This window comes from Lytechinus pictus, chromosome 1 (assembly GCF_037042905.1).
Source record: "Lytechinus pictus isolate F3 Inbred chromosome 1, Lp3.0, whole genome shotgun sequence".
NCBI lineage: Eukaryota > Metazoa > Echinodermata > Echinoidea > Temnopleuroida > Toxopneustidae > Lytechinus > Lytechinus pictus.
The window spans coordinates 21082592-21107850 of NC_087245.1; the positions used below are offsets into that span (position 1 = coordinate 21082592).

General features: G+C 33.8%; 1 protein-coding gene across 4 annotated transcripts in view; it reads left to right on the forward strand.

Moving 5' to 3' along the window:
• LOC129259138 (dipeptidyl aminopeptidase-like protein 6) overlaps positions 1–22779 on the forward strand; it is a 46314-nt gene extending 23535 nt beyond the window's left edge. For 2 of the 4 annotated variants that reach the window (XM_064097909.1, XM_064097905.1), the window contains 20 exons: positions 772–886; positions 5235–5321; positions 6001–6095; positions 6946–7073; positions 7803–7893; positions 9066–9186; positions 9689–9819; positions 10424–10545; positions 10942–11104; positions 12490–12597; positions 13055–13191; positions 13642–13855; positions 14410–14556; positions 15511–15680; positions 16142–16199; positions 16536–16629; positions 17054–17118; positions 17666–17738; positions 19017–19090; positions 19730–22779. In XM_064097909.1, coding sequence (XP_063953979.1) covers positions 772–886; positions 5235–5321; positions 6001–6095; positions 6946–7073; positions 7803–7893; positions 9066–9186; positions 9689–9819; positions 10424–10545; positions 10942–11104; positions 12490–12597; positions 13055–13191; positions 13642–13855; positions 14410–14556; positions 15511–15680; positions 16142–16199; positions 16536–16629; positions 17054–17118; positions 17666–17738; positions 19017–19090; positions 19730–19834 — 2298 coding nt within the window. In that variant the 3' untranslated portion in view covers positions 19835–22779. Of the gene's footprint in view, positions 1–771; positions 887–5228; positions 5322–6000; positions 6096–6945; positions 7074–7802; positions 7894–9065; positions 9187–9688; positions 9820–10423; positions 10546–10941; positions 11105–12489; positions 12598–13054; positions 13192–13641; positions 13856–14409; positions 14557–15510; positions 15681–16141; positions 16200–16535; positions 16630–17053; positions 17119–17665; positions 17739–19016; positions 19091–19729 lie in introns of all 4 variants that reach the window. The other 2 variants (XM_064097908.1, XM_064097900.1) reach the window with 1 other exon arrangement.
• The last annotated feature ends 2480 nt before the right edge of the window (positions 22780–25259 follow it).

The window sequence follows — 25259 nt, forward strand, 5'->3', positions numbered from 1 at the left end:
AAGTTGACATTTAGTAAGTGCCATTCAGTGGAACTCAAAATATTTGTCTTGCAGTTAATTTTTGTTTTGTCTGTCATTGTTATTCAGTGTTTGTAACTCTGTTTAACTTTGTCCAATCATGCATGCAAATATTTGTGATTTGTGATTCAGTTATTGTCATTTTGTGTTTGTGTACACAGTTTGCTTACAAATTATAAATGCTGTGGGTGTTTGACAATTTTGCTTGATGTTTGTTGTTGATTTCTGAATGGTTGCCATCTAGTTTACCTTATTTTAGATCAAAACATTACAGGCTATTGTTTCTCTTACAATATTAGGGATTTATGGGGTCTGTGATCCTATGTGTATTTCAATCCTGAATATTCTCATGCAATGTGAAGAGGAAAAATAATTTTGCAAATCATAATATAAACTTTGTCTATAGATTGTACTTTTAAAAATGATATCATTATGCTGCGTTATCCGAGTATTTATAAAGTACAATATTATTGTTTTATTGTTTAAATACAGCATTTTTAGACTGAAACATAAAACCTAGATGTATTCCTTTCATCATAAAATGACAGATATTTTCTTCAATATTGGTTAAAAAATACAATACTACGCATTAAAATTGTGAGCAATGGTCAGTTTGGCCAAAATTGTACATCATTTTTTCATGAAAAAAATAAGAATAAATGAGTTACTGTATTCAGGTATCCTATAGATTCATCTTGCTGTATTTGATCTTTGACTGCAGTTTACTTATTTCTTTTGTTTTGATTTGATCAGGAATTGGTGGGAGGGACAGCTGAAAAGCGCAACTGGCGAGGCATCATCATATCCCTCCTGGTCATTCTCCTCATCTGCGCCTTGATCGTAGTAGCCATCATCATTGCAAGCCCGGGTAAGACACCTCCAACCAGCTAACCCTGCATACCAAAGCCATTTCATTTTCATTCATTGTACAGTCAACCTGCCATTAGCAATTCGGTGAAGACAGATCACCTGTCCAGAAAGATTGCAGGCATTAAACCAAAGACTTCATGGACCTGTCCATGGAGACAGCCTGTCTATCACAACAACTTTTCCATCTTTTCTTCGAGAATATCTTATGGTTTACTTAAAATTGTCACTAACAGGCTGACACGTTCCTCTCTTGAGGACACGTCAGGCTGGGGTCTCTCGAAGAAAATTGATCAATAAACGCACGGTTGACTGTACTTCAATCCATAGTGAAACTAATCTTCATGGGAATCATGCTTTCTGCCGGGTTGAAATTATCGCAAAAAAATAAAATAAGAAATTTCACCTCCAATGATCATTATGAACACTTCTCTAGAATTTAATTTATGAAATTAAAACCCTTCCTCCACAATGTGTGCATTAGAAATAATCAAAAGGTGTATAATATTTTCTTAACAGAAGTAATAATAAATAAATCATATGAAAAAACACCTAAATTATATGTTTAAAAATGCATACTCTCATCCCTAGGGGAAATTTAGTTTGATATTTCAAAAGGATAGATGGAATAGATATCATAAATAAAATATATCCAATCCCCAAGCACAATAGAATTGAGTATCTGCCATTTAATCTTGCTGATGAATTTGTACATTTAAAAAGTCTGTCTAGTAGGGGCAATATTTTGTAGGTTTATCAATGGAAGAGTCTCTACTTCTGCATAAAAATAGGTATATATGCATGTATATGTAGTGAGCTTTGTTAGTACTGACTGCCAATCTGGAATCATCCATCATTTTTTTGCATTTTTAGAATTATGACTTTCATAATATTTAGAGGTTTTTTATGAAGATTTGTGTGTTGCCCCTCCTCGTGAAACATATTTGTTGATGTTTTCAAAAGCACAGTGAATAATGATAACATTTTTGGGGGTGTCTTTTTACTCTAAAAATAGAGATTAGAACTTTTGTCAAAAGACAGATCATTTGACTAATGATGTGATAGTAATAACCCAATTTTCATCAAAACTTGGTTTATGTAATAGAGCTGTTCTTCTCTCATGACATCCAGCATTCTTGTTGGGAGGTTTTAATATTTTATCAAAGGATACCTCTTATCTCTTATCCATGTCTAGCATTGATATCATCAGTTGACTTGATTGCTACACTTAGAAGAAATTATGCTTGATAAAAATCTTTGCATATGAAGCAGTTTGGTGGTGTATCCGTACAGAATAATATTTTTTCTTGCTTTTTAGTTCTTTGACATTGATGTAATTGTTATCATTTTTATGCAATGTTTCCGATTTCATATGAATGAATTAGAAGCTCTTGAAGTCATTTTACTTAATCGACTGGAAAACTTTTGTTCAAGAAACCTTCAGCATTTATGTTTTGGTGATAAGCTTCATGAAAAAAAAAGCCTTGTCCAGAGACCGATTATTTTTCTTTCATGTTATACCTGTACAAGTATTAACAGAGCAATAATAAGTTTGATGCTAATTAAAATCTACAAATATTTTAAAGCATTTTTAATTTGCCAAATTGCCTGGATACTAGAAAAAAAGTAAATCATTGCATCCATTCATATTAATCCATTAGAGTAGAAATAATTTTTTAGAATATCTTTCCTTACTAGATCCAGAACATTTTCATTCCAACTGTGCTTTAATGTGTGTTTTATGTTCTGCCTACTGACCCCAAACTTTTTAAGAAAGTATAAGTATATGTTTATTAAAAAATGTAAGGTTATTATTTCAAGCATTTTTACCAGGCTATGGGGGAAAAATGCATGTATCTAACAACCTTGTTATAATAATGTGCTTGTTTGTTTGCAATAAATTGCAGCAATGCCACAAAGGAATAGAGTATACTGTCATGGGACTGACAATGTCTATGGTGTTCATTATACTTGCAAATATCATGTTGATGTTCTATATATTTGTTCTTCATGTTCTTTCTCTCTCATCAATTGGCTCCCTCATGCTCCCATGATAATTATGATGATTCATAACTATTTGCCTGCATCTACTACCCTGACGAGTAAGTATAACAAGCCACCAGGATTAATGATATCCGCATTGTATCTAATTTGGCAACTTGTGTCTGTTGTTCTAAGTTTGTTGCATGCTACCATCATTAGCTTGAAACGTGTTTCTGTTGTTGTTGTTGTTGCTTGTTTCCCAAAATTCACTTCAAGCACTGACTAATTTCTAACTTGAAATAAGTTTCCTTCTAATGCAAACCCTTTTTTAAGCACATTTAGTTCATATATTATTTCAGAATGTGTTGTTCCACAGTATTGCATATGTGCACCTCTCATATTCAAAGCCACATGATAGGTACACATACAAAAGAAGGACTCTCTGGGTTGTTATTTATACCAGCTAGCCAGTACTTGAAAGTCTTGGAAATACAAGATTGCTCATGTTGAATTATACATTTGTTTTGATTTGTCTGTGCATGAAATATACATCGTGCCAATGTTCTCTATATGAAACTTGAGTAAATTCAGCTCAGTTATTCATAGTCTTAGCTTTACAGCACTCCTGAAACATCCTTATTTCCTGAGAATATGAACTGTAAATCTTTCTAAAAAGAAGGATTGATATACATGCTAAAAAAAAATATTAATTGTACAATGATAGTTCATAACCTCAATCTAGCATGGATAACATTAATAGGTTCAGGTGCTCTTTCTCTTTCTACTTTCCTTCCTTTTTCATTCTCTTTTGTTTTTTTTTACTCCTAATGAATTTCTTAATATCATTAATCGTCCAATCATTTAAACAAAAACACGAGTTTCAAAGCTGTTTTGCAACGCAACAAATACAGATTCCATGAAAAGTCAATTACTTTCCTATTCGGTTTTACATGGAGACTATCTTCGTAGATCTCTACCTTGCTAAGCTATACTTGAAATAGGCAAAGTCCATACTGTCCACTTATGTAGCATATATACTCTCCTGGTAAAAATTGATCATATAAGTGCACTGGCTGTTAAGAATCGCCTAGGCTTATGCCAATCAATTATGCAAATAGATTCAGGTTTGGTCATGCAACATAAATTGATTAATTTCCCCTCGATGCGCTCCCCGAATTACTTTCCCAAACTGGAACCCATTACAGGGACTATATTTGTATGTCATATGATGGATCAAACTAGAGTGTATTTTATAATGAATTTCATTTCACGTAATCGTGGGTAGGTTGGTTAGGGACTGCATACGCTGAAAGTGTTAAGGTTAGGCAAGGATACTGACTTCCATTATTCCATGTCACCTTACTCACACAATAACGTCAAGGATAGCAATATGTTGGTATTTTATTCATATAATAATTAATTGAAATAACGATATAAGTGCCATAAATCCTATATAGAACCATGACACTGTACTATTAATCATAGAGTTGTAATGTAAACTAGTAGTAAAAACAAATGAGCAAAAAAAACATAGTTCGCACTTTTTCTACAATTTTTGTCCATGTGTGAGAGAAGTTTGATGTGGGTTTTCTTCTTGTAATTCTGTATTCTTCCTTTTCATTTCATCTCTTATCACTAGTATGAATATTTCTATGAAATAGTACTTATTTTAATTTTTGAAATTGCTTTTTTTTATAATTGAATTTTTCATTTTTTTTTCACTATTTACAAGTCAATATCAATTTGCTGTGATTTTGTATTCACAATGTTTATTTTCTTGCACCTAGATACAATTCAAGTTTCAATATCGTGTGTATTTTTTTTTCTTTATTGATAGTCATTTTGCTTTTCCTTTACATTTTAGTTTTGGTACATGTACAGATTTGTCTTGATTTGTAGATCTGCATTTGACATATTTGACCCTTATTACATACTCACCAATTTCAATATAATAGTCCAATTGAAAATATCTAAGGAGATTTGTTTTTCTCATATTATATGGCTCATTAAATATACTGTACATTTAGGGGGTTGCAATTATTTTGCCTAAGCCATAGTTATTAGGCTACCTTAATGTAGGGCACTTGCTTATCACTTCTTCAGTATGCCTTAATTTTTTTTTCAGAAAGTGAAATTAAGTAAAGTTAGCTTACACATTTGCTGCTTAAATTTGGTGATCCTAAGTAAATTCACAAGAATTATATAATTCTATAATAAAACATATTCTTACAGTTGCCGTGGAGTATTCGGATCCTGTGAAAAAAAAGGAATGGGATGGAAAGAATAAGTCAATGATTGTATCTCAGAAGTTTGGCTCTTACTCATGCTTCTTATATTCATCATTTCAATTATTTCCTCAGGTACAGACCTTAGAATATATTCAAAGTATACATTTGAGGATATATTCGACCCCCAGTACCAACCAACGTACTATGATGCTGTGTGGTTGACAGGTTAGTATAAAACATTGAAGTTGAAAAAGGTAGAAAGATCATACAATTAACACCAAAATATGAAAAAAATTATGACAAATGTGGCTGTCCATTTATTCATATTTCAGTTGATGTACGCAAGAGGCTGTACAAAAATTTCCTTGAGCAACTATTTAGAAAAACGCTTCTATTTAAACAATTAAAATATATTCATTATTTCATGAAAGCTGCCTTTAGTAGCCATAATTTATGGTGAGAAAATTTCCTTTTCTAGATGTATTACTGAATTTGTTTTTATGTATCAATATATCAATTGTTTCATCGAGTCCTGATAGGATTGAAGTTTAGACCACCTTAGTATTAATTATTTGTCAAACTGAAGCAAAGTTTGCCTGCATGCACATTGATGAATGGACATGGATAACATGTTAATTGGTCTTTAATCTCGATCTGTCGATACCTCGAAGTATGAATTAATGATCTTCAATTTGATGGGCTGGATACATTAATGATAACCTAGCACAAACATGTCTGGTGAGAAGCAGACAAGCTTTTGAGGTGGCTTATATTAGCCTATCAATCAATGAATTATAGATCATGATCCTCATGTTTCATAGAAACTATTTTGGTGATGTAGTTCATCTTGGTATATCCTCTCTCATGTTTTTTTTCATCCATATCCTGTTTTTAACCTTGTCAGAGGATGAATATGTACTACGGAATTCCACCAACAATATTGTGGCTGTCGATGTCGCCGCCAACGAAACAACACTGCTCATTAGCAATAGGACGATGGTAAGGTTTTGTTGAATGTACGGTTTGGAAATAGTTATGATTAAAAAGGGAATTGCCTTGAGCAAGTAATAAATGTTGTTTTTAAGGCCAATTTCACCCTACGCAACCACTGACCTAATTTGATTTGCATTGTGTGTATAATATTATCCGTAGGCGTATTCTGAATTAAATTGCCATTTTATTAGTGTAATTACTCTGGGAGGTGCATTTTTATAAAGGATGTTAATGAAATTTGGTCCTCTTATTGTAAAGCAAAATAAAGATAATTTGCAATTTAGCAATCTCTCTACCTCAAGCTCAGAACAGTTCAGTTAATATGACCCATTTTTATCTGTATGCTTTTTAATGTGTTTTATATGACATGGAATTTTCATTGTCATAGTTTGATATAAAATTAATTCAAATGACATTCATGTTTCAAAGTTTGAAAGGGCGTCATGGTCATGCTCGGAATATAGTTACAGCCCAGTTGATACCCCCCCCCCCCTCATAGCAGTGCAAGCTGTGACTTTTGGGGTTTAGTCAATGAGTACATTCACATGATTTTCTGAAGCTAGAATCACAATTATGAATCACAAACCAAAATGGTAACAACAATGGAAGTTTTTTTACGGTAAACACCATGTATGTAGTCCTAAATAGGATTGTTTGTTATTCTTTCTTGTATGTTAGCTCTGAAAAGAACTGTTCACTTGGTAACATAAAAGACAGTCACGGTGGGCTTTTGTTTTCTGGAATATTCTCAATTAGGAATTACTTATAAAGAAAATTGAGGTTGAAACATAATATATCACGCTTGTAATAGTCTTTTGCAGGATCATTATTTTTACTCAATTCTCTTTGATTACAGGATGAAGAAGGGATCATTAGGATATGGGTGCATCCAGATAAACAATATATCCTGCTCTCATCAGACGAACAACAGATCTTCCGTAATAGCTTTGAGGCAGTCTACAAGATATATGATGTCAAAAAGAAGTGAGTTTATTGTAACATTCTATCTTCAATCCTTCTCCAATCTAAGAGAGAGGTAATGTTTATTGAGGTAGCGTAATATTGATCAATTTCTCATGAGAATCATTATTAGATCCTTAACAAAATGTTTCGCTCTACACCAACCCCCATGTGCTCAATTTCAAGATTCTAGCTCAATAAGATGGCTTTAAGATTAATCCCATTATAAACTTGACCATTCTTCTTTGAGATTTATCCTTCCAGCCCACTTTTTGTTTTTCTTTTTTTTTGTTCTATTTTAGGGGACTATGGTTAAGAAGTTCTTTTCACTTCATTTGATCTCCAATTTCATCATCAAAATATATCTTTATGATTTTATGATTGAAATGAATGAATGAATTGAACTTAACTGAAGAAGGCATCTTCTAATCTTCCATATTGTATTAAAGTGCCTTATAAACAAAAACAAAAATATATTACTATTATTATGACCTACATTTCCCTACCACCTCTCCCCATCTAAAGTGCATAAGATAATGAGTTCTTCCTTGAATGTACCAAAGGGTCTATTTAAAGAAGTAATTGATTGTAAGATCTTTTTTTAAATCATACCTTATTGTGCAAGAAGTAGACTTGCATTTAATTGCTAATTTCCAATCAATTCAAAGACCTGTGTTTTGTTTGGGGACCGAAAACTTACCTTTTTTATAATCTGTATCTCCATGACTCAATGATGATATTTCTTTCATCTAGATCTGTGATCAAGACATTAACACCACCGAGTGTGACAGATGGACCAGTTCCTCTTAGATATGCATCTTGGGTTCCTAACAGTGCAGGCTTGGTAAGCAATTTATACATTATCTGCAAACAGCTTAGAGATGGAGATTTCGTTGTGATGTGATCAAGGCTATGTAAATGGAATGAATTATGGGCATTATTATTATTATTATTATCACCACCAGCAACATCATCGTTAACACCTCCATTAGGCCTACCACCACCATCACCACCTCCAGTATATTCATCGATCACCATCATCACCACGATCACCACCAACACCACTACCATTACCACCGCCACCACCATGATCGATACCATCATCATCATCGTCGCCATCATCATAACCATCCTACATAACATAGCCAACCCAAATTTTTTAGCTAACTCTGACATTTCCTCGCATCATATGAATTTCTAAGCACCTTGGTGGTTTTCCTTAATGATTTATGGAATATTCTGGGCTCTTATCTATTTAGTAGCTCCAAAATCAAATTTAGATGATCTTGTTTTGCATCAGTTGGAATGAAATATTGTATATCACCTTTTCCTAACTTAGCTTGATGAGTTGAGCTGCTAGGGTATCAATCGTGGATGTGGTTGACACAAATAACTTATTCGGGCTTTCCTCCAAGCAGAGGGGTTACTCAATACAAATATCATCTTTCATTTCCGGCTCCCAAACAAAGTCTGTGCCAAGTCTTTTATCAGACATCCTCAATGTCTTTCACTGTGGCTTCCTCGCTTGGTTCCATGACAATTGCTCCGCTGTGAATTCCACACGTTATTGGAATCGCCAACTTCAACCCTGGATTTAACACTATACCCTATCCTAAGCCTAACCCTAAACCTAAAATAAAACCATATTACAACCCTTACCCTATATCTTAGACGAAACAAAGCCCAGAGCAATTGTCGCAGGAGCAAATGTCGTGTCACCTCTCACATTCCCTATTGTTTTGTCTGCTTAAATGAAAGGAAAAGACCCCGAGCAAGATGTTTGCAAAAAAAGACACAGCTTGGACTATGTTGTTATGCCTTAAACAACATACCTTTCCAAATTTGAGAACGCTGAATAAGGGTAAGATGTACACTTTCAGTCTAGATGTGACGACCTGAGCCTTTCATATGCATATATTTCAACAAAAGAAGATTAAATAGAACTGACTTTACATCAGATTTGGTGCTTAGATTAAAATAGGTGAATTTATGTTTTAAATATTTGCTTTATTTCAGATTTTTATTTATAAAAACAACTTGTACTACCAGAATGCGGTAAACAACGACCCAGTTGCTGTTACTACGGATGGTATAGAGGGAGAGGTCTTCAACGGTGTACCAGATTGGGTTTATGAAGGTAAAAATGACCTAATGAATCCATAATTCCTTATCCATTATCACAAAGATGACCTGAGTATACATTGGCAGAAAGAAAACCATAAATATTACTTTGTTTACTTTCTTTCCATGCATTTCTTTTTTTGTGTGTGTAGAAGAGGGAGATATGAAATGAGCGCTAACTGAAAATGACCAGTACTCAGATACAAAACAAATTTTATAAAATACTTTGCTTCAATATATACCCAAAAAAAATATTTTTAAAATCTATTTCTTAATCTTTTAAATATTTTTTCAAGTTATATATACTGAATATGTAAATGATGCTTACTTGCTTGTTTGTTTCCATTTATTCACTTTTGATGAATTGTGTGGGGAAGGAACATAAAAAATGCATGCAAGTCCTTGAAATCTAGTTGACAGATGATTATTGTAATGCAATTGATATTCACCTTAACCTCTTTGACCTTGTTTCTCACCTGTTTCTGTGTTATTTTTCTTTTTTTACTTGACAATATCAGAGGAAATTCTGAGTGATGATGATGCTCTTTACTGGAACAAGGATGGATCTAGATTGGTCTTTGCTCAATTCAATGATACTCAGGTTCCTAAAGCATGGTATCCCTGCTATGAGAACAAGGTTTACAGTGAGGTAAGATATGATAATTATGGTATGCTATGATGTTATTATATATTGTATATTATAATAACACAGATATTCAAACCATTCTAAATTTTTTTAGGAAAGAACATGAATTGTGACAATTTTTTACTCTATTTTCAATATAATTTTTCTATATTTTTTTGATAAATTATTCACACACTGCTATCATAATGCTGTACCCTTTCTTCTTACAAAGATACAAAGATAGGGGGTCTGAATCACTATTTACGTCGCGAAAAATAAATTCCAGGCTGTTTATATTTAATACGATGAGATAATCATGATTCACCAACTTAACAAAAGTATAGGGTTCACTTTCATTCAAATTTATAAATAAATGTTAAAAGCTACTGAAATTGTATTTGATTGGTTGATAACTGCTTTGCCTATAAATTCTAAATTTGTTTTAACAGTTTGTTTAATAAAGGAGAACCCTGATTTTCTTTTAAGCACAAAGATACATTGAGCTTGTATATACTGACGGTTAAATCAGGAATAGTTTTGATTTTAGAAACTATGACTGTTTAGATTTTTGACCACTCACTTATACCCATTCCTTAATGTTTTTTAAATTGTATTTCACTACTTGTAGATTAAATACGTCAACTATCCCAAGCCTGGATATCCTAATCCCACCATCAAGCTGCTTGTCATGCCAGTTGAAGATGCTACAAATTTGGTCCAACTCCAGCCTCCAAGACAGTTCCAGGACCAGTAAGTGCTAGCTTTCTTGCAATTCTTGCATACCCACATATTTCAGAGACTATTCTTAGATATCGAGAGATATGTAGATTCTATACCCAGCTAATTCATTGGAGCCCTTGTCTGAGCACTGTAACTCCCTATCAAGACCAGTACAACCATCATTCCTCTAAATTGTTTCACAGCCACATGGAACTAATTAACCAAAATCAAAAGATTATCAAAATAATTATCTAAGATTCTGCCTGCACCAAGTCATTCTTCATCTGTTCACTACTGAATTTTGTAATACCCATCAGCTGAATCTAGTGTTTTAACTCCCAAGTTCTCTCATTTAGGCATCACTGATTCACTTCATATATGCAGTATTGTTATTATACACCATATGGACACTTCTTTTTTTTCTAGGGAGTACTATTACAGAAGTGTTGTATGGAAGGATAGATACCAGGTAGCCGTCACATGGTGGAACAGACCGCAGAATGTTTCCGTGACGACCATATGCCAGGTGGACACCGGGGTTTGTGACCTCAACTACGAGCAAGAGACACCCAACGGCTGGATAGTTCAGGTCAGTGGTCACAATTTGTATCATATGCATGCATCTTTTTCCTTTAAAATTATGTTGTGTCAAGTACGTGGATTGTTCTAGTGATAGATGAAATAGAATTATGTGTCAAATGCTACACTGTAATTCCAAATTCACTCAAAGGGACCTTTTCTTTGATTCAAAGTGGATCGGCTCATTTTCACAGTTATCTGATCACTAACAAATGCAAATGTGCCAAACTTTAAGCAGAGTAATAAAGACCTTTAAAACAGGAAGTTATTCTTTATTGAGTGTTATTTGGAAATCCAAGATTGATTGCTATTGATATAGAACATATGTGCAGAGATAAGTGTGTTAATGTAAATGATTATGATATGCAGTATACTTCAGAATATTTAATTTACAAGATGCTGTAGTATCTATTATACAAATATACCGGGTTTGAGAAAATATTTCCACTACACTTTCAAAAGAAACGCCCGGTATATTTGTTTTATATCCCTTCCATAATTTAAGTTTGAACAAAAAATATTTCTTATCTAGTCCTAATTGGCATATCTCCATGATCTGCATGGACAAAATCTAGATCGGCTTAGCTCTAATTTAAACAAAATTGGCTTACATGATTAAGCTAGCCGGTTCCTGAATAGACTGGAGGCGGCTACCGTCGGCTCCTAAGCATCACTCGGGGTGGATTGTTGTTGCGCGGTGCGGCGGCTGAGCTAGTGAGATTGGTTTTCTAATAATTCCAGTTACCGGTTGTGAAGGTTGTGAACTAACCCTGCTGAACTAAAATGAAGCAGCCTGAATCATTCGATGATCGAATGATGGCCATTATTAATTTTATTTTCAGCATACAGATTCATTGTAAACAAGCAAGATGTGATTTCACATTGACAGTTATTTATCAGAGAGTTTGTGATTCAGCTAGCATTGCATTTTTACCTGTGTTGATTGCGCTGCGCTCAGCGGACCCCTGAAGCATCTTTGCTGTTGTGTCACTAGACATGCCCGGTAGAGGCAGTCCATCATGTGCTGTGCCCGAGTGATTGCATGGTTTTCAGTCGGACGCAAAATAGTAAAACAACTATTCTACTCTGGGTCCCGTAACACAAAGGTTAGCGATTAATCGTACGCTTGATTTTCATGTTTGATTGTACATTGTAGTCAGTGCAATCAATCATAGAAAAATGTTCTACGATCATTGCTAACCTTTGTGTTACGGGCCCCGGATGTCACAAACTATTTTGATCTCCGATGAATTTCATTTTTATGGTGAAATTATGATTAGTCACGTGAAGGGCTCTTGACCAATCAAATAGCAACAAATTTTCAGTAAGGGATGAAATTGTATATATAACCACATTGTATGATGTTGATATTTGATATTCTTTTCTTGTTTGCAGAGAGGGGATATTATTTTTGCAGAAGATGGTCTTTCATACTTCACTATTCTACCTGAGAGAGAAGGACCTAGAGGAAGCTTCTATCATATAGCTCAAGTTACTGCTGAGGTCAGTTTGCATTTTGAAATGTGTTAATTGTTATCAATGATTGTCATTGAATAATTTGGCCTCAGCCAATGAGATGGAGAGATTTCCAGTAGCGTTTAACATCTGCAGGTGAAAGTCCCCCCCAAAAGTCTGTGTGAAACGCTCCCCTTATCTCTTTTTAAATTTTCTTTTCATTTTCCTTAAACTCACAAATTTGAATATAAAATTTAGTCTTTAAAGTGGTTTTCCTTGGGTCAAGATGACCATATATAAAATTCAATCAAATATGTACATTTTGCTTAATTTTTATTTTTTCTTTTAACATGAACAAAAGCTTTTCTGTTTCCAATCATTGTTTATTCTTATATTGGTTTGTTGCATAAAAAATAAGCAAGCAATAGTATAATGCAATATTATGTTAAAATGCCAAAATGATCCGAAAGGCAACAATTTTTTTAATTTATCTTTATTTTTTTAGAGTGGTCAGCGGGGTCAGGTCACTTTCTTGACCCAGGGAATCTGGGAAGTAACACAGATCGTTGGCTACAATGCAGAGAGGAACCTTCTCTTCTATTTGAGTACCGAGAATGGATCCATTAACAGAACATTGTATAGGTGAGAGACTTTGAATACTGCAATAGACGTGTATGATACTATTACTGTTTATGTTATTCAGGATGGAACTGCTTTTGAATGTGGTTGGTATTTTATCATATCTGCTATAGTATACATTGACAATTTCTGAACAGTGCTATTAATGATAAGCACTGTATTTATATTTAATTTCTGAAAACAAAACGTATACAGATGAGGAATTATAAATAATTAAAACTTATGAATAAAATGTCAACAAAACAAGTGATAATAAAAGCAGAGGTGGTAGAGGGTTAAAAAGTGAATTAATCGAAATGGGGGCATGAAATATGACTACGTAAAGCCGATAAAAATGCTCAAAATATTTTCAGAAAATAACACAATATCAATATAAACTTAATTTCTCATTTTCAAGAGTGTGATAGAGTTTTATCATATTCTTAATGGATCATTTCTTATCTTCCCATTCAGTTTGAACATTGTGACCAAGGAAAGAACCTGCCTGACATGTAATGTAATTGAAGGCTGTTCCTACGTCAGTGCAGACTTCAACGACAAGGCGACCCGGTACATCCTACAGTGCTATGGTCCTGATGTACCTCAGACATTCCTTAATTCCATTGACTCTGCAAACTTCACAGTTTTGGTAGATAATGCTGGCGTCAAGGCGGCTCTGGCTGACAAGGTTAGTCTTTGACATGTTAGATTCAATTTGAGTGAAGTTTGAAATTCTTTAAGGGTTCCTTTAAAACCAGTGTTTTACTTGCCTGCTATTCAAAGATATGGTTTCAGAGTGATAATTAGCATGGATCTACATGGTGGAAGATAATCTTGTTTAACTCAGATGAAATGATCAAAAGAAGATATTTGATGTTCCTTTTAATAACGTTTTATACAGTAAAATTATTAAATTCATATATCAACTGTTAACTTTCAGTCTCCTGAACATTTTACTTTTTTTTAGTTGTGTTTCATTTTTTAACATTACTCTGTTAGACCTCAGAATTCAATTAATGAAGAAATTGTATGTCGACAAAGCTGTAAAAGATATTTTTAAGAATGTACATGTAATTGGTATACTGATGCTTGGAGTGACTTCTATAAATGTAACAATAGATGTCTAATTTCCCTTTGGTATGAAATAATTTTTTTTCCCTGTACATTTCCACACTGCACTTAAAATTTCTACAAGAATGTGGGACACTACCTCTGAATATTGATATTTTTTTTCAAATGTAGGATTTTGTGGTTAAGACGTTCCACACTGTCAAGTCTTCAGATGGTAATTTTGACATCCAAATTGAGCTCCTGATTCCACGGTCAATGGATGATCAGCGAAGGCATCCGTTACTGGTTGATGTCTATGCAGGACCTGGCACACAACAGGTAAGAATAATGTCATCTTATCTGCTTCTCTCTTGAGCTGTAATGGTGTGTTTCAGCAGTGTGGTGATTAAGGTGGACAATTGTTATCAGTGGCAGCAGTGGGATATATATTACAAACTGTTTTGGTGGCAGAGATAGGATTGTGGTGGTGTCAATAGTAATAGATGTGATGGGAATGGGATAGGCCTATCAACTGTATTGGCGTACAGCAGTAGGATATTACAAACTGATGTGGTAGCAGAGATGGGATATCTTTACTATGTTGTCATGCAGCAATGGTAGATGCAATGGTTGGGATGGCATATCACTTGTTTAGGGATGGCAGTAGTGGGGTGATACAAACTGTTGTAGTGGCAGCGGTGAGATATTTACATTGTGACAGAGTTGAGATTTTTTTTACTTTAGGGGTGGGCAGTAATTGGGTATCCATACTATTTTGGTGGCAGCAGTAGGATATGATAAACTGACTGAGAGTTCACTCATGTTCGTGTGGAAAAGTTAAAAATGAGTAAAAGATTGATCTGAAACTAACATGCATAAGGGGTATCTTTTAGTGATTATCTATTAAAACGTACAATTTCCATAAGCATAATTTTAATTTTCCGGGAGATTGGATTTCTGTAATGCTTTGTTTAGTTTGATCTATGACTGCTATTTATGAAACTATTTACAAACAATAATGAGCTATTTTTATGAAGAAGTTTTGTCTTAGTGGTAACATAATTTATGAAAAATTAACCTAGTCATAAGAATACTTTTTATCAAAGTGAAATACCACAATATTTTATAGTTTCTAATCCATTTTAATGGATTACAAGACTCATTTTCTGTGTGTATGTGTGTAACTTTAGCTCAACCCTACAAATGAATAAATATTGATCAACATCTTCTATATATAATTTTTTTCCTAAGTTTGATAGAAACAATTTATTTCATCCTCTTTTTTTTCTGCAGGTGGATGCCAAATATCACCAGGGCTGGTATTCATATTTGAGTAGTAATCACCATGTGATTATTGCTCGTATCGATGGGCGTGGATCGGCATACAATGGTCAGAAGCTACTTTATGAGATCTACAAACGATTGGGCACAGTTGAAATTGAAGATCAAATTACAGCTACAGAGTATGTTGGCTTTTTAATATAACTTTATGATGATAACATTGATCTCATATTTCAAGCATTTAATGGACACTTAAAAGGATTTCATATTCTAGTTTTTGTAAAACTTGGGCCAGAGAAATTTTGAACATTGGTCATTAGATTGCAAGATGATTATTATTGCTGACAGAATTATTGTCCTTCGCCTTTGTGTAGTAATTGAAAGCAGAAGTATCAACATCTTTATTTGTTACGATATAAAAACTAACCATACTTCTGAGATATATTCTATTTGATTGTGTGTAAAATCTACAATGCCTCAGAATTGTAAAATCAATTAGGAGTGTTTATTTGCATAATTGTCATATTTTAAAAGTAAATCATATATTTTATTTGAATACATGTTATATTGTTCATACAAGCTATTATGAAATTATGTTCTTTCCCCATTTCAAATTTGGTTTTAATTTTTTAATTTCATCCAGCTATTTATTGGATACGTATCGTTACTTGGACTGGAACAAAACAGCTATTTGGGGATGGGTGAGTACTCATAAACGTCCATTTTTTTAGTTTAAGAATTGTTTAAGAGTTGTTTTTTTAGGAACAAGTATTTTGGACATATAATTGATGAGCTTTATATTTTCAATCTGACATTACTTTATAAGGTTGCTCACATTCACTAATAAACTGGAAGAGATCTCTTTCCATGTCCACAGAAAAGGACAAAACACTGCTAACAACATTTAGAGTTGACAGAATAATTGAGAAATAATTACGCATCAAAGCATTTTTATGATATGAGTGGTAAAAATTAGTTTATAATTTTATTTAAATATTAATGATATCTATTTGGCTTCCTTTACCATTCATATTTAGTCATATGGAGGTTTTGCTGCAACGTTAGCTGCTACATATGGTAAATTCAACTGTACAATGGCTGTAGCCCCTGTCACCGATTGGAGATTTTATGGTAAGATATAATAAATGAATATTACAATAGAAATTTTAACCAAAAAAATCTGAATTTCGTCTATAAATCATAATGTTTAAGCTAAGTGTTTTCATATATGTACTTTCAGGTTTAAAAAGTATTACCTTACATCATTTATATGATTTCTATTGTAAATTAACAAGTAATTCAATATTTCTTCATTAGTGTAATGGGATTGTGCAATATTTTATCAGTGGTTTCCTGTGAAAGCTCAAATGCGTGTAGGCAACAGTAATGAAATTTTCTTTCGTTACCCTCATCCCATAGATAAAGATTTTTACCCTCTTTTTTGTTCTTGTTTTTCAACTTATTGGGAGTTTGTATACATTATACTCTTGTTTCTGTTTATGATAGTTGGAAAAGCTAAACCCAGATTCAATTCCCCCTTCTTTTTCTCTTACAGATTCTGTATATACTGAAAAATATATGGGATTACCAAAAGCAACAGATAATTTACAAGCTTACAAGGTAAGACAACTTTGTTTTCTTCTGAAGATAAGCATTAAAAAATGTTCTAAAAATATCTTTAGTACAAGATATGAACACACATTTACTTTTCTGGCTCATATGTGAGGGGGAATGATGTCTAAGCTTCATAATGTGATAGATACAGTAGTTGCTATACTAGTGGGCTTAATTTATTGTTACTATTATTTTTATTTTCAAAATGTATTTAAAGCCTTGATAATGATTAAATAATGTGAATTATACTCAGGTATCATCTAACAATCACAATTTTCAAAGGTCTAGTGGCCAGTGAATCATTTTAGCTGTATATGCGAAAATTTAAGGACATACACATTCATATGATGTATATAGGAATAACCGAAACAGTGACGGTCTGACCTTTATAATCGATACCATAACTATTAGGAGTAGTGTTTGCATAAGTGGTTCTTTCTAATATTTCATTTGTCATGATCCAGGTGCAAACTGGTGAATATACCATGAATGTATGGAAGACTTGCTACTTTACTCTAATCATTTTTGTCTTTGACCTTTTTGTTTGTTTCAGGATTCCAACATATCTGCACGTGCATCAGGGCTTCATAATACAAAATATCTCCTGGTACATGGCTTAGCAGATGGTAAGATATGAAATGTTTTATTTTAAGAATATTTCCAATAAAGATATTCATCAAACAAATTAAGATATATAAGATATAAGTGATATAGATATATATTTGTTACTAAACCAACATTTTGGTTAACGTAACCAATCACTCTAAAAAGTCAAAACTAGAGTACCAGCTAGGCATACAGTGACCAAACTTCTGATGAACATTGCTGGCTGAAAATGTTCCATAATACATGCAGATACTTGTAATTTCTGTACTTTAATAATAATAATATATAGCATTTATTAGGCACCTATTAACTAGTTGCCTATTCAATATGGCGCATATATTACCCTGGCTATCACTCCAGCTGCTCAAGGCGCTTGGTGCATTCAAGGAACTAATCTTGTCGGGGACCCATTCACTTCATCTAGGTTGACTGCAGTACAATGTGGGTAAATTTCTTGCTGAAGGAAAACACACCATGACTGGCCGGGATTGGAACCCATGTCCCTCTAATCGAAAGACAAGATTTGTAAACCACTAGACCATGATGCCCCCATCTAGTGTCTTCCATTAGATCTTTAATCTGTGCATATTGTTATGGTCTGTTTATCATACATTATACAAGCATCTAAGTTATAACAACTAACTAAGCTCACGTCTCCCTGGACGTCTCTGGTGTCCTAGATTAAACTAAACCCATTACCTCCTGGAACCAGGTGATCCTTTTACAAAGCCTATGTAAATCACAGAATTAAGTAGTCAATAGGTTAAAGGATGATTTTGGAATTCACTGTTGGGAATAAGAGGGATGCCCCAAGGTCGATGTCAGTACATAGCAGAATGATATGATACAGACCAAGCAACCTATTACCTTTCCCAGCATATGAAGAAGATAACAAATTGTTTGAATAAAATTACATAAAAGCATTCATTACAAATGAGATGAAACTACAGAAATGTATATTACTGAGGTTGTGTATCACCAAATCATTACACATTGCATCATGTAGAGGTGTTGTGGCTCAGTGGATAAGTCTCTGGACTTTCAATTACAACTTCCAGGGTTCAAATCCCACTGCAGCTCTTGCGTCCTTAGGCGAGGCGTTTATATACATTTGCCACTCTCCACCCAGGTGTAGTAAATGGGTACCAGGGAGGAAGGAATTCATTAAATGCTTGAGCGTCTGATCAGGGTAGCTGTGCTGATTCCGGGGTCTGCACCGCTTGTATTAAGTGTAATGTTGCATATTATTATCTTTATTCTACAGCTTTGTAACATATATTATCTCTTTTCCCCTTCAGATAATGTACATTTCCAAAATTCAGCCAATTTGGTGAAAGCTTTAGTACAGGAGGGTGTACAACATCAAGTACAGGTAAGATACATGTGACTGATTTGTGATGATGATTTGTTTAGTGGGCAGATAATGATACTGATTGAAAGTGATAATTATCTGGGGTTATGATGATGAAGATGATACTGACATACTAATAATATTCGTCATGATGATAGAAGACAATCGACAGGATCCTACAAGAGATAAATAGAAAATTTATATTGCTTTTTAATGGTTTCTAATACTAGTAGACCATCAGAATCGTGCTGGGTCCACAGAGGACCCATATATGCCTGTATTCTGAAGTCCAGTTTAATTTAGGGAAGCCAAAATGTCAAAATTTGTGTTAATGTTGTATGTTTCTTATTCTGACTGTGCTCTTAAATTTCAGTTGTTATTCGCAGACAGTTGAGAATGATCTGAGTAGCAGATGAACTAATAAATCGAGTCTGTACTGTAAGAGAATTTTATCATGATTGGCTATATATCCATGGTTAAACCACCATTTTAGACTTTAAATAAAACCCAGAGTCAGATTATGAGCCATAGGTCCCATTAGATACCCACATATTCAGTTGGTCTTATACATGTTGATACTGATATAAGAATGTTGTTATCGATGAAGACATTGTTTGAAGCTAGTAGTATAATATTAAGTTACTTTGCTTTCTTTTACAGTATTATACAGATGAGAACCACGCCTTAGGAGACCCAATGGTACAAAAGGATCTCTACCGTGTGCTCACAGATTTCTTAGTCCGCTCATTTGACCTGAAATGCTGACCTTCAATGTTTGACCCCTGACCCTATGACCTTTCTCCCATAGAATAGTGACCTTCATTTCCAGATGGGTCATCTTCCCTACCCCCTACCACCTTCCCTGATCCACTGAATGCCAGGGCCCCGTCTTACAAAGAGTTGAGATTGATCCAATCAACCACAACTATGGAAAGCCAGCAGCGTCAACATCTAAAAAAACATGTTTGTTCAAAATATTTTCTATAGATATGATCTATATTCATACATTCATAGTCTTCTTGAAAATTCAGTTTGCTTCTCTTTGTTTACAAAGGACATTATGCAAAAGTCCTGAAGAAAAGACATGTTGATGGGTTTCTGTATACTTGAGGTTGATCGGATCAATCGTAACTCTTTGTAAGACGGGGCCTAGATGTGTTCCTGTTTTACAAGACATTCAAATCCAGATTCCCACTAAAGAGATGTATGAGGCCATAGCAAGTGGTTATCAATATCTTTTCTAATGAAATATTTGCTATGAATTTCATTTTATTAAACTTTAAATCTCTGAGGCCATATCAAATGGTTATTAGCTTTTTGTACTGAAATGTTTGCTATGATTTTTATTTTGTTTGAAATCCTTTTAAGATGCAATAGATTCATCTTATTAGATATAACTGTGCCTGAAAATATGATGTCCATTTGGGATTATAATGAATTATGTCAAACATGTCGAGATCGATTCTTGCCCATCGAGGAAAGTTTTATTTTGCTCTTTTTTATTCAACATAAGGACAGTTGTCTTATTTCATTTTCTTTTTACTATGTCAACAGAATTCAAAAAATAATTTGGAAAATGGTTGACTCTTACTTCAATTTAACATTTGTTTTTCAACGGGATTGTTTGGATTAACAATATAATTTACGATAATGCTCTAAATTACTGATATATTTGAATAATTATGAGATTTTTTTCACTTGGTAGCATTTCAATGGAAAATGAAAACACCATAGCAAAAGTTGCTGTGTCAATTGAATTACTGGATAAGCAATGTAATATCGGCAAAACTAAAATTAAATACAAATTATCCTCATATTCATTGAATGTTACCCAATTAGCAATGATTGATTTTTGTATTCCTTCCACCTTCCCCATCATATTGATTTGATTTTGATTCAGATATGCTTTCTTTCAAGATTTTGTACATAATCATAAAACCAAATATGTTATATACGCAGTGTTTTTTATCAAGAGAAAACGTTCAAAAAGTCAGCCTTATAGTCATGTAAATGACTTGTTTATATGATGCAAAGTTATATGAAAATTGAATGAAATGGTATGTGATCGTTTGATATTTTGTATTATGCAAAGTTTAGTATTTATTTAAAAATCAATGTCATCATTGCTTTGTGGCTTCATTCTTGTGGAATGGCTCCAATTGTTTTTTCAATTTCTTTTCATTGCAGTAGCATTGTAAAGAAGTGTACATGTGTGTAATTTTGTATAGTCCGTTTATGGAAAATGGAGCTATTATGTACTCTATCTCAAAACATATAAATGACATCAGGAGTCTTCTGCATATTGATTTAAAGTTGATTTAATTGTGATATGTTATTGCATAAACGCATGAAGCCAGAATGCAAAATGAACATCCCGACTATTATGCATCTGATTCAATTGGTATAAGCTCAGTAGATAAGAAATGGGTTAAATATTGAAGTTATCCTTTCAGTAATTGATTGTGCAGAATAAGGGAAATAGTAAAAAAAAAAAGAGGTAGGTGGTCTTTCTAGATAATTAATTTGAAGAGAATTAATATCTGTTATGGAAAACTAAGAAAATTCAGTTGGGACATGCAATAAAGCCAAATTTATTTCAGTCTTTGCCTACTATAAAAGGTAGTATTTGAGTGGCATAAGAGATCTTGTAAAGCAAGGTCAATGTGCATGCATGTACATCAAGGTCAAATCCAATGGGTTACGCAATATATGATTTATGAGTTATCAATGCTATAAATATGTGCTGTGTTTTAATGTTGTTTTTATTGCCGTTTATATACAATTCCCATCAGAATTTGCAATTTTTTTATGATCATGGTATCTGGGGACGTTCCATGAAGATTTACATTTTAAATAGTTCATTGCTGATTTTAAATACTTAAATTCAGTGAATGGCCTGTAATATTATCATTACAATTAAATCATTGAATACATTCCATATCTACCAACCCTGGAAATCTAACATTTTACTTTGCCCTTATAATTGAAGAAGTAGTATTTTTATTGAACAGGGGTTATATAACTGAAGTGTATCTCTAACATTGCTAGATCAAGCAATACCAGACTCTTGTGAAATAAATCATATTCATTCAGTGGCTGGAAAATATGTATTACAAGTACACTTTCTCATATTTGAAAGTAAGAAATCAATATTGAGCAGATATATAAAGAGCTATGCCAAAGCATTGGTATGGACTAAATAAATTCTTTTGATTTAAAAAAAAAAAATTTGGGGGGATATGAGCTGTCTAAATACCTATTAGAGGAGCATTATAAATGCACAAAGCTAAATGGGCTTTTAAAAATCTGAATTTTAGAACACCCATGTTTCAATTTTCATATTTTATTTTGTGGTTCTTAGATCCAGGTCACTTTTTCAATTATTTAATGGAATACTTTTCAATAGGGAACCAGACATGAATGGTTTTTGAAAAGTTGAGAATCATACTTCATTGAAATACATTATGAATTTCACAGGGTGTAACTCTGTTTTATGTAGCAAAAAAAAATGTAAAATGTGGTTGCACGTTTATGTGTGTATATCAATGCTCAGTACCTCCTTATGGTATGGAATTTCTTTTGAAAGCCACTATGATGTACTTCCAAAACAAGAGAATTTATTCATACTGATTTTTTTTTTGTGTTTGTCACCATGTAACGTTGTAAATATATGCACAATTAAAGTAATATGTACATGAGTTGTTATACAAGCAATTTGTCTAGAGTTCAATTATTGTGTCCATTTCATTCTCGTTTGATCTGAACATATAAAATCAAATATCTATGATGGAATAATCGTGACATAATCATTACAATGCCCACACTTTAAAACTTTTTGTTTGTTTCATTGGAACGGGTAGGTAACTGTTTGTGGGAAACAAATTGAATCCAATAGTGATCTAACCCTTGGTAGCAAAATGCTTTTATCTTGCTGAAAATCATGTTTTATTTAATAATTTAGAGGCGAGAATACTTAATGGATCTCCTTTTAAATTTCCTCATTTTCGTAAAGTTAATGGCCCTACGTGTACTGATATCATTAGGGGGGGTTCAATCATATTGGTAGCTCCACACGTACACCAGGTGCGGTTCTAGATGTATAAGTTTTTTTGGGGGTGGGGGCTTGAGAAATTTTTGATGTTGGTTTATTATAATACAATGAAAATGGCCTATTGTGGGTAGCCTTATACTGACCAAGCTGCTACCCCCCCCCCCCCCCACCCCGTACAAATATATTTCTAATATCATGCGAGGGAGCATAACGACCGAGCAAAAAAACATTTAAAAATGCTTGAGAATTTTTCATCTATAACATGCTTCGGGGCCTGATGGGTGTATGTAGATGAGGGCATTGAGGGAGTAGGACTGGTTATCAGGAAATGGGTTTGTGTCGTTACTCTCGGCATTTATTCTCAAAATTTAGAGACTTTGAATGTAAAAAGGTATAATAGAACATGGCAAGAGATGGGGTTTTATTGCCAAGGACACCCCTTGAAAATATTACGAAAGAATGCGTTGACCAAGGAGAAAATGTTTGAAGTGAAACCTTGCATGAGGAGCACTTTATGAACTTCATGTTTGAAAAATATCTGAAAGCGCTATAAAACCATCAAACTTGACATAAAAATATAGTTTTTTTCGGCCAATTTAGAAGAGAAAAGTTGTCATCCCCCCAAAAAGAGAAAATATGTAATCTTAAACTTTTTTGCTAAACATTCACCAAACTACACAACATATCCTTCAATTTTGAAATTGGAAATACTAGTTGTCATGATAATCATTGATCCCTTGCTTCAGAATTAATTTTTCAAAAAATTGCAACATAAGCCACCTCCCCCCCCCCCCCCCCCCGCCCCACTAAAAATGTTTTTCTGTATACAAACCTATGGAATCACAATGCTTCTAAAACAACATGATGTTACCAACGTTCTCGCCAGGTTCATTCTGACGCTTGGCGGCGCGAAGCGATGATACGCAAGCCGCGCAGCGGCCTTGGTGTGCGTGCGAAGCACGCACGGGGGGAGGGTCGCGGGAGGGGGGTGTCCCCCCTCCCGCGCAGAGCGCGGTAGCTATCGAAAATATCAATATCGACGAGCTTAGATTGCTGCTAAATGCACCACATTTTATGTCTATTTAATGCTTCTCCGGCCACACAGCCGTAACGGTTGCGCGAATTGCGATCGATTGAAGCAGAAAGGCAAGTACTGATGAAAAAGATCAAAAGAAAAGATTTAAATTCAATCTCATTTTATACTTACAGTTTATAGATTTATTCACATCAATGACATCGATAATGTACTCCATTCTTTCCAATGTCTAGATCGCTACGTCCTTAGAAAGTGCGATTCATTTTGAGAATGCGTGTCAATGACCGACTACATCTACGGACCGCATGCGCGCCGCGCCCTTACTCAATCCAAAGATTGTTCCGACTTTGTTTGGAAGCCTCGGAAGAAAACTTCCGAGGCTTCCAAATAATGGGCATCGGTATTCATGAGACGATATAATTTGCATGTTTGTTTTGTTTTCAGATACTCACTGAAACTATGACTCTCATAATTAAGACTTCTGCTGATGATGTTTATACTAATAATATCCAATCAAGATTCGTTTATCACTGTCAATTATTGCTATGTTCATTTGTATTGTTCTATACTCGCCTATAAAATAATGAATGTGTCCATCACGAGCGGGAGAAATATTTTTAGTCATTCATCATACTTTAATATTACGATTTTGTTCTTATTATAATTAATTGCGATTTAAAATGTTTTAAAAGTAAAGCTTAATTGACAGGAAAGTAGATTTATACTCACTGTCAATTATTGCTATATGTTCATTTGTATTGTTCTATACTCGCCTATAAAATAATGAATGTGTCCATCACGAGCGGGAGAAATATTTTTAGTCATTCATCATACTTTAATATTACGATTTTGTTCTTATTATAATTAATTGCGATTTAAAATGTTTAGAAAGTAAAGCTTAATTGACAGGAAAGCAGATTTGTATTTTTAAATAATGCACTATGTAGGCCTACAAATACAGCGTGTGTGAAAGAGAGGAAGAGGGGGGGGGGGGGGTTGTAGCTAGGATGGTCGAAGGGGGAGCGCGAAAGGGGAGGGGTCGTGGCGTGGACAATGACAAGGGGATGTTGAGATCGTACGTGTGTGTGGGATTGGTGAAGAAG